Source organism: Protobothrops mucrosquamatus, unplaced genomic scaffold, assembly GCF_001527695.2.
Source record: "Protobothrops mucrosquamatus isolate PMUCROS unplaced genomic scaffold, P.Mucros_1.0 scaffold344, whole genome shotgun sequence".
NCBI lineage: Eukaryota > Metazoa > Chordata > Lepidosauria > Squamata > Viperidae > Protobothrops > Protobothrops mucrosquamatus.
This window is the reverse complement of record NW_015386681.1, coordinates 1,067,840-1,085,236: the sequence shown is the minus strand read 5'-3', so window position 1 is coordinate 1,085,236 and position 17,397 is coordinate 1,067,840. Positions and strand designations below refer to the sequence as shown.

The 17,397-nt window shown below is 46.3% G+C and overlaps 1 protein-coding gene across 1 annotated transcript in view; it reads right to left on the bottom strand.

Annotated features, from left to right (window-relative positions):
* FAM168A (family with sequence similarity 168 member A) overlaps positions 1 to 9,312 on the bottom strand; it is a 32,431-nt gene extending 23,119 nt beyond the window's left edge. Inside the window, exon 1 of the mRNA XM_015815487.1 lies at positions 9,243 to 9,312. Coding sequence (XP_015670973.1) covers positions 9,243 to 9,312 — 70 coding nt within the window. The remainder of the gene's footprint in view (positions 1 to 9,242) is intronic.
* Between the last annotated feature and the right edge of the window lie 8,085 nt (positions 9,313 to 17,397).

Below are 17,397 nucleotides of genomic sequence, written 5' to 3'. Positions count from 1 at the left end.
TCTTGCAGACATTTCATTCCCCAGCTATTGATTCAGTTTTACCGGTTTTTCGTAGTTCGACACGTTGCAGCCTCACGTGATCCAAATCCAGGCACTTGGCAACTGGCTCGTATTTATGACGGTCGCCGCGTCCTGGGGGGGTCACGCCGTCCCCTTTTTGGCAACTTTTTGACCAGCCAAGTCAACGGAGAAACCGGATTCACTTAACCACCGGGTGGACCGACTCCACAGCCGCCGTGCATCTCTTTTAACATGCGGCAAGAGAGGTCGCAAAATGGGGGCGAAAATCACTTAACGACCGAGAGGGAAACTGGAGTAGTTAAGTCAAAGAACGACTTGTATATCCCGCAGACTCCTAAGCTCGGTTTCTCTTCTTCTTTCTCACGATGCTTTTTTTTTTTTTAACAATTCCGGAGAGTCGCCGGCAGAATGAGTCGCTCTTTGATCTACCTTATCATTCCCGGGATGGCCGGTCTGGCCCGGCGGGATCTTTCCGACGATCAACGGTGACAGGTGCGCCAACCGACAGGCCGATATCTCGTCTCCGGAGAAGCCCGCGTCTCTTTGGATTAAAAAACCCCCCGAGCGTCTTTCGTAACGTTCTTCACATCCTGGCAGTCGAGAAAAAAAACAAACATCTAAGGACGGTGTTGTGTTCTGTCGGTGCGCTAGTGATGCGTTTATGGGCTCGAGTGGGGAAGCGTCGAAGTTTCTCTGCCTTTGTCTCATCCCCTGGCTTTGTGGGGGTCTTGTGGAGCGTTTTTGTATCGGGCTTGGCTTCCAAAATGTCTTTTCAAGGGTTCCCGTCACTCCCCGAGACCTCCAGGCGAGGAAGGAAAGGGAGCTGGTGGGCGCCTTCGTCTTTTAAGTGTCCTCTACAAGGGAAGCTCTCCAAAGCAGCTTGGTTCCAAGAACGTTTAGTAGGCTGGCTGTCCCGTCCTCCCATCCCTCCATTCAGCCATCTCTTCATCCCTCCTTCCTCCATCCATCGCTCTGTTAACCCATCCGTCCATCCCTATCCTTCCATTCACCCATGCCTCCATCCATCCGTTCACCCATCCCGCCATCCCTCTTCACACCTTCCATTCACTCATCCATCCATCTCTCTTCCCTCTGTCCATCCCTCCTTCCATCCCTCCCTCTATGCCTGCATTCACCCATCATCCATCCATTTACTTATCCCTCCATCTCTCCTCGCACCATCCATCCATTCACACATCCATTCCTCCTTGGTCTCTCCATCCGTCCTTCCATCCATTCGCCCATCCCTCCATCCCTCTTTGCACCCTCCATTCATATCCATCCATCTCTCTTCCTCTGTCCATCTCTTCATTCCTCCTTCCATCCATCTCTCCATTGACCCATGCCTCCATCCATTCATTTACTGATCCCTCCATCCCTCCTCGCACCATCCATCCATCCACCCATCCATTCCTCCTTGGTCTATCCATCCATCCATCCATTCATTTTCACACATCCATTCCTCTTTGGTCTCTCCATCAATTCTTTCCATCCATTCACCCATCCCCCCATCCCTCTTCGCACCCTCCATTCATTCATCCATCCATCTCTCCATCTCTATTCCCTCTCCATCCCTCCTTCCATCCATCCCTCCAGACCTCCATTCACCCATGCCTCCATCCATCCATTTACTGATCCCTCCTTGCACTATCCATCCATCCATCCATCCATCCACCCATCCATCCATCCATTCCTCCTTGGTCTGTCCATCCATCCATCCATTCACACATCCATTCCTCCTTGGTCTCTCCATCCATCCCCCCATCCCTCTTCGCACCCTCCATTCATTCATCCATCCATCTCTCCCTCTCCATCCCTCCTTCCATTCATCCCTCTATCCCTCCATTCACCCATCCATCCCTCCATTCACACATCCATTCTTCCTTGGTCTCTCCATCCATCCTTCCATCCATTCACCCATCCCCCCATCCCTCTGTGCACCCTCCATTCATTCATCCATCCATCCATCTCTCCATCTCTATTCCCTCTCCATCCCTCCTTCCATCCATCCCTCCAGACCTCTATTCACCCATGCCTCCATCCATCCATTTACTGATCCCTCCTTGCACTATCTATCCATCCATCCATCCACCCACCCATCGATTCCTCCTTGGTCTGTCCATCCATCCATCCATTCACACATCCCTCTTCGCACCCTCCATTCATTCTTCCATCCATTTCTCCCTCTCTATTCCCTCTCCATCCCTCCTTCCATTCATCCCTCTATCCCTCCATTCACCCATCCATCCCTCCATTCACACATCCATTCCTCCTTGGTCTCTCCATCCATCCTTCCATCCATCCCCCCATCCCTCTTCGCACCCTCCATTCATTCATCCATCCATCTCTCCCTCTCTATTCCCTCTCCATCCCTCCTTCCGCTCATCCCTCTATCCCTCCATTCACCCATCCATCCCTCCATTCACACATCCATTCCTCCTTTGTCTCTCCATCCATCCCTCCATCCATTCACTCCATTCCATCCATCTCTCCATCCACCATTCTGAAATCTCTTCGCCTCTCATTTTGGGAGAAAAACCAAGCGAAATTCTCACCCTGTTTTAGAGGGCCAGAAAATAAGCTTTTCATTATAAACAACCGAAACCAGCAGATGGAAACTGGGGTGAGGGGAAGGGGCTTCCCTACCCAAATGCCCTTTCTGAAGGCACCCCTTGTTCTTTTTTCTCTCTCCCCCTCTTGAATTTTGCATTTCCCCCCCCAAGGAGGGCGAATTGTGTTGCCAAGCAGCTGAGAATAACACTCCAGTCACATGGAAACGGGACCACTCAAGCTTGTAAAGAGCCGGGATTCAGACTAATCCTAACTCAATTGCTTGCGGAGAGACATTCCTTAGAATTTAGCCTGCGGGATAAGGACAACTTTCTTCCTAAGTCTGCTTTTCAGTTGGATTGATTATATGCCATCCAGTTGCTGTTGACTCTTGGCGGCCACACAGATCGCTCTTCGCCGGCTCCGGGTCTCCCAACGGAACAGCGGAACAACTGAATCCATCATCCTTGCGTTGCAGTCTCTTTCTCTTCGACCTTTCCAGAATTTATTTTCAGTTTAACCCAGATTTTTTTTTTAAAAAAAAAAAATAGATTTATGCGAGGTACAGTGAATGAGAATCCGAGAGCTGGAAGGGGCCCTGGAGGTCTTCTAGTCCAGCCCCCTGGCCGAGACAGGAGTCCTTGTACCATCCCAGACCCGGTTGTCCAATCTTGTCTTGAAAGACTCCAGCGATGGAGCACCCACCGCTGCAAGAGGCAAACTATTCCAATAAAACTGGATGCAGTATTCCAAGTGTGGCCTTACCAATGCCTTGGTAAGGCCACACTTGGAATACTGCATCCAGTTTTGATCACCACGATGTAAAAAAGATGCTGAGACTCTAGAAAGAGTGCAGAGAAGAGCAACAAAGATGATCAGGGGACTGGAGGCTAAAACATATAAGGAACGGCTGCTGGAATTGGGTATGTTTAGTTTAATGAAGAGAAGGACGAGGGGGGACATGATAGCAGCGTTCCAATATCTCAGGGGCTGCCCCAAAGAAGAGGGAGTCAAGCCATTCTCCAAGGCGCCTGAAGGCAGGACGAGAAGCAACGGATGGAAACTCATCAAGGAGAGAAGCAACCTGGAACTAAGGAGAAATTTCCTAACGGTGAGAACAATTAACCAGTGGAACCACCTGCCTCCAGAAGCGGTGAATGCTCCAACACTGGAAGTTTTTAAGAAGAAACTGGACAGCCATTTGTCTGAAATCGTACAAGGTTTCCTGCCTGAGCAGGGGGTTGGACTAGATGACCTCCATGGTCCCTTCCAACTTTATTATTATTATTATTATTATTATTATTATTATTATTATTATTATTATTATTATTATTATTATTATTATTATTATTATTATAAATTCCTCCTTATTTTGTGGCTCTACTCTGTAGAGTGGGACAACTCAACCACGGCCAAATTGGTCCAGCCGATTCGCAATGGCCAACTCGTGGCAGGACAATTCACGCTGCAAGGCGCAGAAATGGCCACCGCCGCACTGCGGGGCGCAGAAAAAAGGTGCTGCACCACGCAAGAACGGGGCAGGGCTTAGGGAGTATCAGGTGGGCACTAGCCCCGCTCTGTTTGTGGCGTGCACGTGCCTGCGGTCCCATGCCTGCGCACGCCCACATGTAAAATGTTTCCCCCTCACTTTTCCTCCGCCAACCGACAAAGGTTGGTGACCTCTGGTCTAAGGGAGATTTGGCCACAACGGCTTGTCCTAGACCCCTTCTCTGCACTTTCCAGGGTCTCAGCATCTTTTTGGTATCGTGGGGACCACAACTGGGTGATGATGATGATGATGATGATGATGATGATGATGAGGAGGAGGAGGAGGAGGAGGAGGAGGAGGAGAAGAAGAAGAAGAAGAAGAAGAAGAAGAAGAAGAAGAAGAAGAAGAAGAAGAAGAAGAAGAAGAAGAAGAAGAAGAAGAAGAAGAAGAAGAAGAAGAAGAAGAAGAAGAAGAAGAAGAAGAAAGAAGAAGAAAGTTGGAAGGTCATCTAGTCCAACCCCCTGCTCAGGCAGGAAACCCTATACCATTTCGGACAAATGGCTGTCCAGTCTCTTCTTAAAAACTTCCAGTGTTGGAGCATTCACAACTTCTGGAGGCAGGTGGTTCCACTGGTTAATTGTTCTAACCGTCAGGAAGTTTCTTCTTAGTTCTAGGTTGCTTCTCTCTTTGGTTAGTTTCCATCCGTTGCTTCTTGTCCTGCCTTCTGGCGCTTTGGAGAATAGCTTGACTCCCTCTTTTTGGGGGCAGCCCCTGAGATACTGGAAGGCTGCTATCCTGTCCCCCCTCGTCCTTCTCTTCATTAAACCAGACATACCCAATTCCATCAACCGTTCCTCATATGTTTTAGCCTCCAGTCCCCTGATCATCTTTGTTGCTCTTCTCTGTACTCTTTCTAGAGTCTCAACATCTTTTTTACATTGTGGGGACCAAAACTGGATGTTTTTTTAAGTCTGGTCTTACTAGCACAGTCCGTTTAGTGACCGTTCGAAGTTACAACGGCTCTGAAAAAAGTGACTGAGGACCGTTTCACACCCTGTTGCAGCATCCTCAGAGTCACGTGATCAAAATTGAGACCCTAGGCAACTGACTCGTATTTATGACGGTTTCAGCGCTCCCGCAGTCATGTGATCAAAATTCAGACGCCTGGCCACTGGCATGTACTTATGACAGTTGCAGAATCCCAGCATCACGCAATCCCCTTTTGTGACCTTCTGACAAGCAAAGTCGATGGGGGAAGCCGGATTCGCTTAACGACGGTGTGACTAACTTAACAACGGCGGCGATTCGCTTAACAGCGGTGTGACTAACTTAACGGCAGCGATTCGCTTAACGACGGTGTGACTAACTTAACAACGGCAGCGATTCGCTTAACAACGGTGGCAAAACAAGGTCGTAAAACAGGGCAAAGTTCACTTAACAAAGGTCTCACTTCGCGACGGAAACTTGGGGTACGATTGTGATCGTGAAGCTGAGGACTACCTGTATACATTTCATTGTTTTAATATTGTTGGTTTTTTTAATGTTTTTATGCTGCAAACCACCCAGAATCCTTTGACCCAAGTTGGGTGGCAAATAAATTTCATCATAAATACAAATATTTCTGTACATTGGACAGACAAAGAATCTAATGTTGGCCTCTCTCTAAATATTAGAGAGTGGTTTTTTTCCTTCCAATTATGGCAGTCTCGCTTTTCCGGAGACCTCAAGGATATATTTTCTCAACGGCAAGGAAAAAATAGGAAGGTATTTACGGGTAAAGAATTCCAAATTCCTTCCATTGATTCCCCCCCCCCCAAGAATCATTTAATTAATATCAACTCTCGGCGGTAAAGGAGAACAGATCAGATTGTGGCTGTTATTCAAAAAGCTAAAATTATACTATAGAGGCCCCGGGGAGTCTATTAGAGCGACATTTGTCGTTTGGCCCTCCGCAAATTCGTGGCAACAGGATTAGGGCCCAAAATGGTGAATATTCCACAGAGACTTGGCTGAAAGAGATGGGAAAAAGAGGGGGGGCAGAGATTTAACACCCTAGACCCCAGAGCTGAGCTTCAAACTAGTCGGGCGCGAGAGACTCTTAAGGCGGGCATCGCTTTTTTGAATGGGGTGGAAAGCCTCGGGTGCAGCCGAGCGGATATAAAACGCAGAATGAGAATCTGCGTCCGCGTGGAAGTACAGAAGGGCGTGGAGAGTTTTGATGTTTATAAATGTTCTCAACATTTGTCCTAAGGTCCAATTCGTTTTCAACCCATTTTCGGTTTTCATCTTTGAAGGCTCATCTTTTATTTTGAACAACAAGACAATGTCTATTTATATCTATCTATCTATCTATCTATCTATCTATCTATCTATCTATCTATCTATCATTTATCTATCTACCCATCTATCATTTATTTAACTACCCATCTATCATTATCTATCCATCATCTACCTATATCTATCTTCTATCTATCCATCTATCATCTATTTATTATCTATCATTTATCTCTCTATCTATATCTATCCATTTATCTATCTATCATCTATCTATTCATCTATCATTATCCATCATCTACCTATATCTTCTATCATCTATCTATCCATCATCTATTTATCTAAGCATCAATTATCTATCTATCTATCTATCTATCATCAATCAATCAATCAATCAATCTATCATTTATCCATCTACCCATCTATCATTTATTTAACTACCCATCTATCATTACCTATCCATCATCTACCTATATCTATCTTCTATCTATCAATCCATCTATCATCTATTTATCTAAGCATCAATTATCTATCATTTATCTCTCTCTCTGTCTATATCTATCTATCCATTTATCTATCATCTATCTATTCATCTATCATTATCTATCCATCATCTACCTATATCTTCTATCATCTATCAATCCATCACCTATTTATCTAAGCATCAATTATCTATCTATCTATCTATCTATCTATCTATCTATCTATCTATCTATCTATCATCAATCTATCAATCTATCTATCTATCATCAATCTATCATCAATCTATCTATCTATTTATCTATCTATCTATCTATCTATCTATCTATCTATCCATCCATCATCTACCTATCTCTATTATCTATCATCTATTTACCCATCTATCATTTATTTATCTATCTATATATCTATATATCTATATATTTATCTATCTATATATCTATCTATATCCATCTCTTTCATGTATCATCTAATTTATCTATTATCTATATCTATCATCTATCTATATGCATATACACATGAGTATACGTATTTATATATCTGTCTATTCATATCTATTCATTATGTATCTTTATGTCTTTTTATTCATCTATCTATCCATGTCTATCCATATTTATTCATTCATTATCTGTGTACCTGTCTTTCTTATCTGTCTTTCTAACTGTAGACTCTGAACAGTCACTAAATGAACAGCCATAACTTGAGGAATGCCTATAGCGCACCCGTTCATTGGTAAAGGCAAGAAAATGGCTCATGATGTGGGAGAGAAAATTCTTTTTCTCGGAATGTTCTTTCTCTTTTCAACGCAAAAGTCAAGGAGAGAATACTATTCAAAGCCATCTCTGTCCACATTAAACCCACGTACAAAAGTTCAAGCTTTTCTGCGTTACAAATTAAAATACATGGCCTCTGCTCTTTTATTCTTTTATTGTCATGTGCTGCTCTCTATTGCTGGAACATTCTCTGCTTACCCCGGTCTCTCACACTCCTCCCTCCATCTGTGTAATTTCTCTGGATCACAAACTAAAACTCCTTTAAAAACAGGCCCCTGTTGTACAGCCCACATGAATAAATTCCTTCCAAGATTTACCTCATTTATTGAGCAAATCAAGGTCCTGGGTGCTTCTCTGAGCTGGGTGGGTTTCTTGCAGACGTTTCATGACCCAATTAGGGGACATCATCAGTGCTAGAAGGGAGGTGGGGTGTGAGGAGGAGGAAGAGGAGGAGGAGGAGGAGGAGGAGAACGACTGTGGGGTCCTTGGTGCTCTCTGAATTTGGTGGTTTCTTTGCAGACATTTCATGACCCAGCTAGGTAACATCATCAGTGCTAGAAGGGGATGGAGTTGAAGGAGGAGGAGGAGGAGGAGGAGGAGGAGGAGGAGGAGGACGACGACGACGACGACGACGACTGTGGGGTCCTTGGTGCTCTCTGAATTTGGTGATTTCTTTACAGACGTTCCATGACCCAACTAGGGAACATCATCAGTGCTAGAAGGGGAGAGGGGTGTGTGGGGAGGAGGAGGAGTGCTAGAAAAGAGTGGGGTTTCTGGAGAGAGGAGGGGGAAGGAGGAGGAGGAAGGGAGGAGGAGAACTGTGGGCTCCTTGGTGCTCTCCTAGTTTGGCACTTCTCTTGCAGACATTTTATGACCCAACTAGGGAACATCATCAGTGCTAGAAGGGAGGTGGGGTGTGGGGAGGAGGAGGAGGAGGAGGAGGAGGAGGAGGAGGAGGAGGAGGAGGAGAAGAACGACTGTGGGGTCCTTGGTGCTCTCTGAATTTGGTGGTTTCTTTGCAGACGTTTCATGATCCAACTAGAGAACATCATCAGTGCTAGAAGGGGTGTGTATGTGGGGAGGAGGAGGAGGAGGAGGAGTGCTAGAAAAGAGTGGGGTTTGTGGAGAGGAGGGAGGAGGAGGAGGGAGGGAGGAACGGAGGAGGAGGAGGAGGAGAGGGAGGAGACTTTGCTGTTTTCTGAGCTTGGTTGTTCTCTTGCAGACATTTCCTGACCCAACTAGGTAACTATGAGTGGGGTCTGTGGAGAGAAGGAGGGAGGGAGGGAGTAGGGGAGTTTCTGGAGAGGAGGAGGATGGGGAAGGAGGAGGGGAGGAAGGGAGGAGGAGAACGACTATGGAGTCCTTGGTGCTCTCCAAGTTTGGTACTTCTCTTGCAGACGTTTTATGACCCAACTAGGGAACATCATCAGTTCTAGAAGGGTGTGTGTGTGTGTCTTAGGAGGAGGATGACGACGACAACTATGGGGTCCTTGGTGATCTCTGAGATTTTTCTGCTGTTGTCGGCTCTCTCACAAAGACAGAAGCAGGGCATGGTGAGAAAACAACAACCCCTGCCGGGAATCTTGCCTCTGCAATGGCTCTCTGGAGCAAGCCTACATCACAACACGACGTGTAATTTTTGTAAATAATTTTACCTGTATAGGCGACGCTCTTAGGATTCCCGTACGGAGCCCCGGGCTGAACGGGGCTGTAGACAGGATTCATCGTCAGGTATGTGAAAACTCTGGAGAAACAGAACAAAAACAAAAAACAGTGGAGTGTTTAGAAATCATGCGTGGAAAACATTTACCAACACTGAGGGAATTTTTTTTTTAAATAATTAAAATCTCGGTACTAAACAGACCCAACTGAAGCGGGTCTGCTCGCTTCTTACTCATTCAGCCCTTTGGGGAGAGGCAAAGGGGGGGACGAGGCTATTTGGGGGGGTCTAATTCAAACCCTTCCCGATCTTTTTCTCCACATACAGACCACACAACTTACAACCCATTCACTTTTAGTAACTGTTCAAAGTTACTATGGCCTTGGAAAAAAAAGGGATTTGTGACCGTTTTTCCTCACTTACAACCAGAACAGAACAGAATAACAGAGATGGAAGGGACCCTAGAGGTCATCTAGTCCAACCCCCTGCTCAGACAGGAAGTCTACTAGAGGATCCTTGTGCTTCCTTACACAGGTGGGCGTAAGGACTTCCAGCCATTCCTTTAGGGCAGGGTTTCTCAACCTTGACAATTTTAAGGCATGTGGACTTCAACTCCCAGAATTCCACAGCCAGCTGTGGAATTCTGGGAGTTGAAGTCCACATGCCTTAAAATTGTCAAGGTTGAGAAACACTGCTTTAGGGATTGTTTGAAGTTACAACAGCACTGGGAAAGGGACTGTTTTTCACCACACTTTTATGACCGTTGCAGCATCCCCAGGGGGGTCACGTGATCAAAATTCAGATGCTTGGGCAACTGACTCGTATTTACGACGGTCGCAGCGTCCTGGGGGTCATGTGATCCCCTTTTGCGATCTTCAAAGTCAATGGGGGAAAAGCCAGATTCACTTAACAGCCGTGGTACTAGCTTGACATCTGCAATGATTCACTTAACAAAAAGGGCAAGAAAGGTCATTAAAATGGGGCAAAACTCGCTTGACATCTGCTTCGCTTAGCAACGGAAATTTTAGGCTCAATTGTGGTCGTAAGTCAAGGATTAATTGTAAATCCATGATTCTCTCCCATTGTGTTCTTACAAACTGTTCCGACCGCTGTTCCTCCTGGGAACACAGGACAGATATTCAATTAAAAAAATTCATTTCCATGAAGTATGCTGTATTTTTTTTTTGTTTATCTAATAGACTTTCACACTTTGTACAGTTCTGATAAAGCTATTGACTAGCCCAGGGTAGGCAACCTTGGCTCTTTTATGCCTCGTGGACTTCAACTCCCAGAATTCCTGAGCCAGCTATGCTGAGGGGAAAGGGAGAGGTTTCCAAGCTGAGCCATGCTGGCTCAGGAATTCTGGGAGTTGAAGTCCACGAGTCATGAAGGGGCCATAGTTCCCCCATGCTGGCTCAGGAATTCTGGGAGTTGAAGCCCACGAGTCATGAAGGGGCCATAGTTCCCCCATGCTGGCTCAGGAATTCTGGGAGTTGAAGCCCACGAGTCATGAAGGGGCCATAGTTCCCCCATGCTGGCTCAGGAATTCTGGGAGTTGAAGTCCACGAGTCATAAAAGAGTCAAAGTTGCCTACCCCTGGACTAGCCTTACTCAAATTTATTCCCCTCAAAACAATTCTAGGATTTTCCATCTCTGCGCATCTAGACATCTGAGTAAAAAAGAAGTCTGGTGTGTAATATGGCTGGCTGGTCTTGGATTATTTTAAGCAAATAACAGTTTATTACAAGTATATTGCATTCTGCCCATTTTTCTGTCTCTCTCTTATGGGAAATGTCAGCGCTCAAACCTCTAAATAGATACGATCCATGGCTCCATTGGTTGAGAAAGGTATAGTTTTATTAAAGTCGAGTGTACTGCATAGCCAAAAAGGTTCAAACAGGAAGTTTTTAAAACAGTCAAGCATTCATTGGTGTGTAACTGTGTTCTTCTCTCAGCTGGATGCCCTTGAAGCAGCATCTCAGGGAAATACAGCCGTTAAAACTTCCGCTTTCCCGTCAAGCATTCTGTCTCCCATCCATCCTCCCCAGGGCCCGCGGCAGACCGTCACCACATGGTAATGAAGCAGAAGCAATAAGTGTGAGGTAGCAGCTGACAGGAAGCCTGGAGGACCAGGCGCCAATATTTCTCGAGGGTGCACACGGCTACTTAATGCCCTAAAGTCGAATTACTGCTAAGATGCAACCGCTTATCAACATCCAGCTCGAGAATACAAATAAAACACCAGGTTCATTCGTCTCCGAAAATCTTACTGTTTGTTGAATACACTGCATGGTTATGTGGAAGCAAAACTAACTCTGAGGTTTCAGCACCAATTCATAGAATTTAAACAATAATTTTCCCAGCCAAACTCGCAATGTCTTACGTAATTCATATCAACAAGTTCACTTTGTGATGGGAACGTCTGCTTCAAATCCACACCTGTTCTCATTTCCTTGACAAGGCTTCAGGCTTGACTCCCTCTTCTTTGGGGCAGCCCCTGAGATACTGGAACGCTGCTATCATGTCCCCCCTCATCCTTCTCTTCATTAAACTAGACGTACCCAATTCCAGCAACCGTTCCTTATATGTTTTAGCCTCCAGTCCCCTAATCATCTTTGTTGCTCTTCTCTGTACTCTTTCTAGAGTCTCAACACCCTTTTTACATCGTGGTGACCAAAACTAGATGCAATATTCCAAGTGTGGCCTTACCAAGGCCTTGTAAAGTGGTATTAACCCTTCACGTGGTCTTGATTCTATCCCTCTGTTAATGCAGCCTAGCAGTGTGTTGGCTTTTTAGGCAGCTGTAGCACACGGCTGGCTCATATCTAAGAGATTGTCCACTAGGACTCTAAGATCCCTCTCACAGTTACTACTACTGAGCAAGGTACCACTATATTACACCTGTACATTTGGTTTTTCTTGCCTAAATGTAGAACTTTACTTTTTGGGGCAAAATAATTTTGGACAAAATAATTTTGAGCAATATAAAATTACCTTTGGGCAAAATAATATTCCGTCTTAACTGGTATATATCCAGTTAATTATTTCCCTGCAGCAAACAGAATGCTGCAGGCTAAACGTATCCAGATCTTCCCTTTTAGTTCTTTCCTATCCCCTCGACAGCCAGCAGCGAATGGAAAATAATAATCTGTTGTCGTTTTATTCCAAACCTGGGCCTTGCCCAAATCAGAACGGAATATAAACCGGCCTTGCAGACATCTGATAAATTTCAAGTCTGTTCTCAGAGTCCCTCGTTTTTCCAAAAGGGAACCCTTCTTTTTTTAAGGAAAGGTAATCCTCGACTTACGACAACTGGATCCAAACTTTCTGTTGCTAAGCAAGGCATTTGTTAAGTGAGTTTTGATCCATTTTACGACCTTTCTTCCCACAGTTGTTAAGTGAATCCCTGCAGTTGTTAAGTTAGTAATACGATTGTTAAGTGAATCCAGCTGGTTTTTCTGGCTGAGGCGGGATTAGAATTCAGCGTCTCCTGGTGATTGATTGGCCCAAAGTCACCCAGTTGGTTTTCATGCCTAAGACAGGACTAGAACTCACTTCTCCTGGTGATTGGCCCAAAGTCATCCAGCTGGCTTTCATGCCTAAGGTGGGACTAGAACTCACTTCTCCTAGTGATTGGCCCAGAGTCATCCAGCTGGCTTTCATGCCTAAGGCGGGACTAGAACTCACTTCTCCTGGTGATTGGCCCAAAGTCATCCAGCTGGCTTTCATGCCTAAGGTGGGACTAGAACTCACTTCTCCTAGTGATTGGCCCAGAGTCATCCAGCTGGCTTTCATGCCTAAGGCGGGACTAGAACTCACTTCTCCTGGTGATTGGCCCAAAGTCATCCAGCTGGCTTTCATGCCTAAGGCGGGACTAGAACTCACCTCTCCTAGTGATTGGCCCAGAGTCATCCAGCTGGCTTTCATGCCTAAGGCGGGACTAGAACTTACTTCTCCTAGTGATTGGCCCAGAGTCATCCAGCTGGCTTTCATGCCTAAGGCAGGACTTGAACCTGGAGTCTCCTGATGATTGGACCAGTCACCCAGTTGGCTTTCATGCCTAAGGCAGGACTAGAATTCACCGTCTCTTGGTGATTGGCCCAGAATCACCCAGCTACCTTTCATGCCTAAGGTGGGACTAGAACTCTCTGTTTCCTGGTAACTGGTCCAAAGTCACCCAGCCGGTTTTTCTGGCTAAGGCGGGATTAGAACTCTCCGTCTCCTGGTGATTGGCCCAAAGTCACCCAGTTGGCTTTCATGCCTGAAGCGGGCCTAGAAGTAAATTTCTCGTGAAGAACCGTAAAGTTTAACCTTATCCCAGTGTGAGCACCTTCCATTTTTTAACTGAACTTCAGAGTCTTATTATGAGGCCCTGAGCAGTTCAGAGCCCTTCAGGAAATGACTGACAGTTTTCCGAATTAAACTAATGACGTTTTAGAAATGGCATTCTCCTTTGCGATAAGGCTCGGCCAGGAAAACCGTGAACAAATTTTAATAATGCCGAATGGAAGCCTTATTCCCACAGGACTGGACGTCAGCTCCTACTCCGATCCATCTCCATCATTACTTGTTATTATTCATGCAATCCGTAGGGCCCTCCATCTCCGTAGAGACCCTAACACAGGGTGAAAACTTACAATTCCAAGCAAGGAATAACAAAGGCAGGAAGTCCTCCCGCTTGCAAAGTGTTCATTTAGTGACGTTCAACGTTACAACAGCACTGGGAAAAGTGTCTTACGGCCAGGTTTCACGCATATGACCGTTGCAGCATCTTCCCCCCCCCACCCCATGGTCACATGATCAAACTTCAGCTGCTTGGCAACTGGCATGTACTTACGCCTGGTTGCAGCCCCTCAACGTCCTGGGATTGTCATTTGTCAATCCAACTCCTTGGGAGGAGCTGACAAAGTCGACGGGGCAAAGCAGACCTGCTTAACGACTGCACGGTTCACTTAACAAATTCCGCGATTCCCTTGACGACCGCGGGAAAACAGGTCGTGAAACAGGGCACGACTCAGGGAGACGTTCGTTAATTAAATTTTGCCCCGCTTTACGACCTTCCTTGCCATGGCTGTTAAGTGAACCACTGCAGTTGATCAGTTAGTAGTCTGGTTTTTAAGTGAATCCAGCGTTCCCCGTTAAAGTCAACGGGGAACGCTGGATTCACTTAAAAACCGGACTACTAACTGATCAACTGCAGTGGTGTTGTGGTTCCGACAGATGAAACGCTTCGAAGGAACTTCGAGGCCCTGGTTACCTTAAAGAATCTTTATTTTGAGTAGCATAACTTCAGCACTGTATAATCGAAGTCAAAGACTGAATTCCCCTCCCCTGAACACATAGTATCAAAGCACGATTCCCTCCTCCAATTCAGTCATAAATCACATTCCCCAATTAGCTTGAAACGCAGGCTTCCTCTCCAATTCTCCAGCCCGCCAAATCCTTATCAGCTCTGGTTACAATAACCTTAATTCTCACACTAGGTTTAGTGTTGTTCTGTCTAGCTGAGTGATGGCGAACCTTTTAGAGACCGAGTGCCCAAACCACAGCCCCAAACCCACTTATTTATCACAAAGTGCCAGGGCCGCATCAGCATTGTGGTGCCCTCGGGGGGGGAGGGGCAGGGAGGCGCCTCTCAGCGCCACCTCTGGCACGCAAAAACCGGGGGCGCAAAAATGGGCCACCATGCTGCAAGGTGCAAAAATGGCCACCGCCGTGCCACGGGGTGAAGATACAAAGTGCTGCACCATGCAAAAATGGGGCAGGGCTCGTGAGTATGATGCAGGCACTAGCCCCGCCCAATTTGCAGCGCATGCGTGCTCACGGCCCCATGCGCACATGCGTGTAAAATGCTTCCCCCTCCCTTTTCTTCCAGTCCACCAATCGACAGTGGTTGGGGACCTCTGCTCTACCACCTCTACTGGAGCTTGCTAGTCGGCCGCTTCGCCTCCTTTGTGCTGGGTGGGGGGCTTCTGCTCCGGGCGGCGGTGGTATCCATGAGGAGAGATTGAGGAACAAAAAAATAAAGAAAAACCCCAAATTGAAGACATTCGGTTATCGAGGTCACTGGATGGCCCTCCTGAGAGTCTTCCGTGTTGCTGAAATGGGGGAAGCCAACTTCACTTTAACAACCGGGTTACTAACTTAGCAACTGCAATCATTCACTTAACGACGGTGGCAGGAAAGGTCATAAAATGCAGCAAAACTCACTTAGCATCCGAAATTTTGGGCTCAATTGTGGTCGATAGTAGACAGGAGGAATACCTGTGCAATAAATCTAATAAAAGCATCAGTTGGGTCCATAAGCTTCGTAATCGAAAAGAAATGTGAAGCTGGGCTGTAGGAACTTCATGTCTACACAACTGATAATAATAATAATAATAAAGTTGGAAGGGACCTTGGAGGTCATCTAGTCCAACCCCCTGCTCAGGCAGGAAACTCTATAGTATTTCAGACAAAGGGCTGTCCTGTCTCTTCTTAAAGACTTCCAGTGTTGGAGCATTCACCACTTCTGGAGGCAGGTTGTTCCACTGCTTCGCCTCCTTTGTGCTGGGTGGGGCTCCTGCTCCGGGCGGCGGGGGTATCCATAAGGAGAGATTGAGGAACAAAAAAATAAAGAAAACCCCAAATTGAAGACATTCGGTTATCGAGGTCACTGGATGGCCCTCCTGAGAGTCTTCCGTGTTGCTGAAATGGGGGATGGGGGGGGGGAAATGCTCCCCAGAAACCACTTTGCAAAAGCCGAAGGGACAAAGCACGAAATTAACACACCCACAAAATGTTCGGGAAGACTCTAATTAGTCGCCTGTTTTGAGGAGGACTGCCCTCGTCTGATGGCAGTGTGTGAACGAGAGGATGAAAAACCAGATGGAGATGTCTAAATCAGGAGCGTCGATGCATAATCTCCTTTGCATAATCTTGAATGAACAGGGAAATCACCTGAGCAGGAAATTGCAAGGGGACAAACCTTGTCTCTGGCTAATTCTCTGGCTGGGACTGTCAAATAACCAGGTTACCTTACTGCTGGAGGAACTGGCATCCAGCAATTATCCCCTGACAACAGAGCTGGGGAACGATGGCTCCTTCGTGACTCGGGGACTTCAACTCCCAGAATTCCTCAGCCAGCATGGGTGAACTATAGCCTCTTTATGACTTGGGGGCTTCAACTCCCAGAATTCCTCAGCCAGCATGGGGGAACTATGGCTCCCTTTATGACTGGTGGACTTCAACTCCCAGAATTCCTCAGCCAGCATGGGGGAACTATGGCCCCTTCAGGACTTGTGGACTTCAACTCCCATAATTCCTGAGCCACCATGGGGGAAGTATGGCCCCTTCAGGACTTGTGGACTTCAACTCCCAGAATTCCTGAGCCAGCATGGGGGAACTATAGCCTCTTTATGACTTGGGGACTTCAACTCCCAGAATTCTTGAGTCAGCATGGGGGAACTATGACCCCTTCATGACTCGTGGACTTCAACTCCCAGAATTCCTGAGCCAGCATGGGGGAACAATGGCTCCTTAATGACTGGTGGACTTCAACTCCCAGAATTCCTGAGCCAGCCTTGCTCAGATTTCCATGCTGTCTCACGAATTCTGGGAGTTGAAGTCCACAGGTTGTAAAGGGGCCATAGTTGCTTCTGACAAGCAAAGTCAATAGGGAAGCCAACTTCACTTTAACAACCGGGTTACTAACTTAGCAACTGCAATCATTCACTTAACGACGGTGGCAGGAAAGGTCATAAAATGCAGCAAAACTCACTTAGCATCCGAAATTTTGGGCTCAATTGTGGTTGATAGTAGACAGGAGGAATACCTGTGCAATAAATCTAATAAAAGCATCAGTTGGGTCCATAAGCTTTGTAATCGAAAAGAAATTTGAAGCTGGGCTGTAGGAACTTTATGTCTATACGACTGATGATAATAATAATAAAGTTGGAAGGGACCTTAGAGGTCATCTAGTCCAACCCCCTGCTCAGGCAGGAAACTATAACATTTCAGACAAAGGGCTGTCCTGCCTCTTCTTAAAGACTTCCAGTGTTGGAGCATTCACCGCTTCTGGAGGCAGGTGGTTCCACTGGTTAATTGTTCTCACTGTCAGGAAGTTTCTCCTTAGTTCTAGGTTGCTTCTCTCCTTGATGAGTTTCTTATGC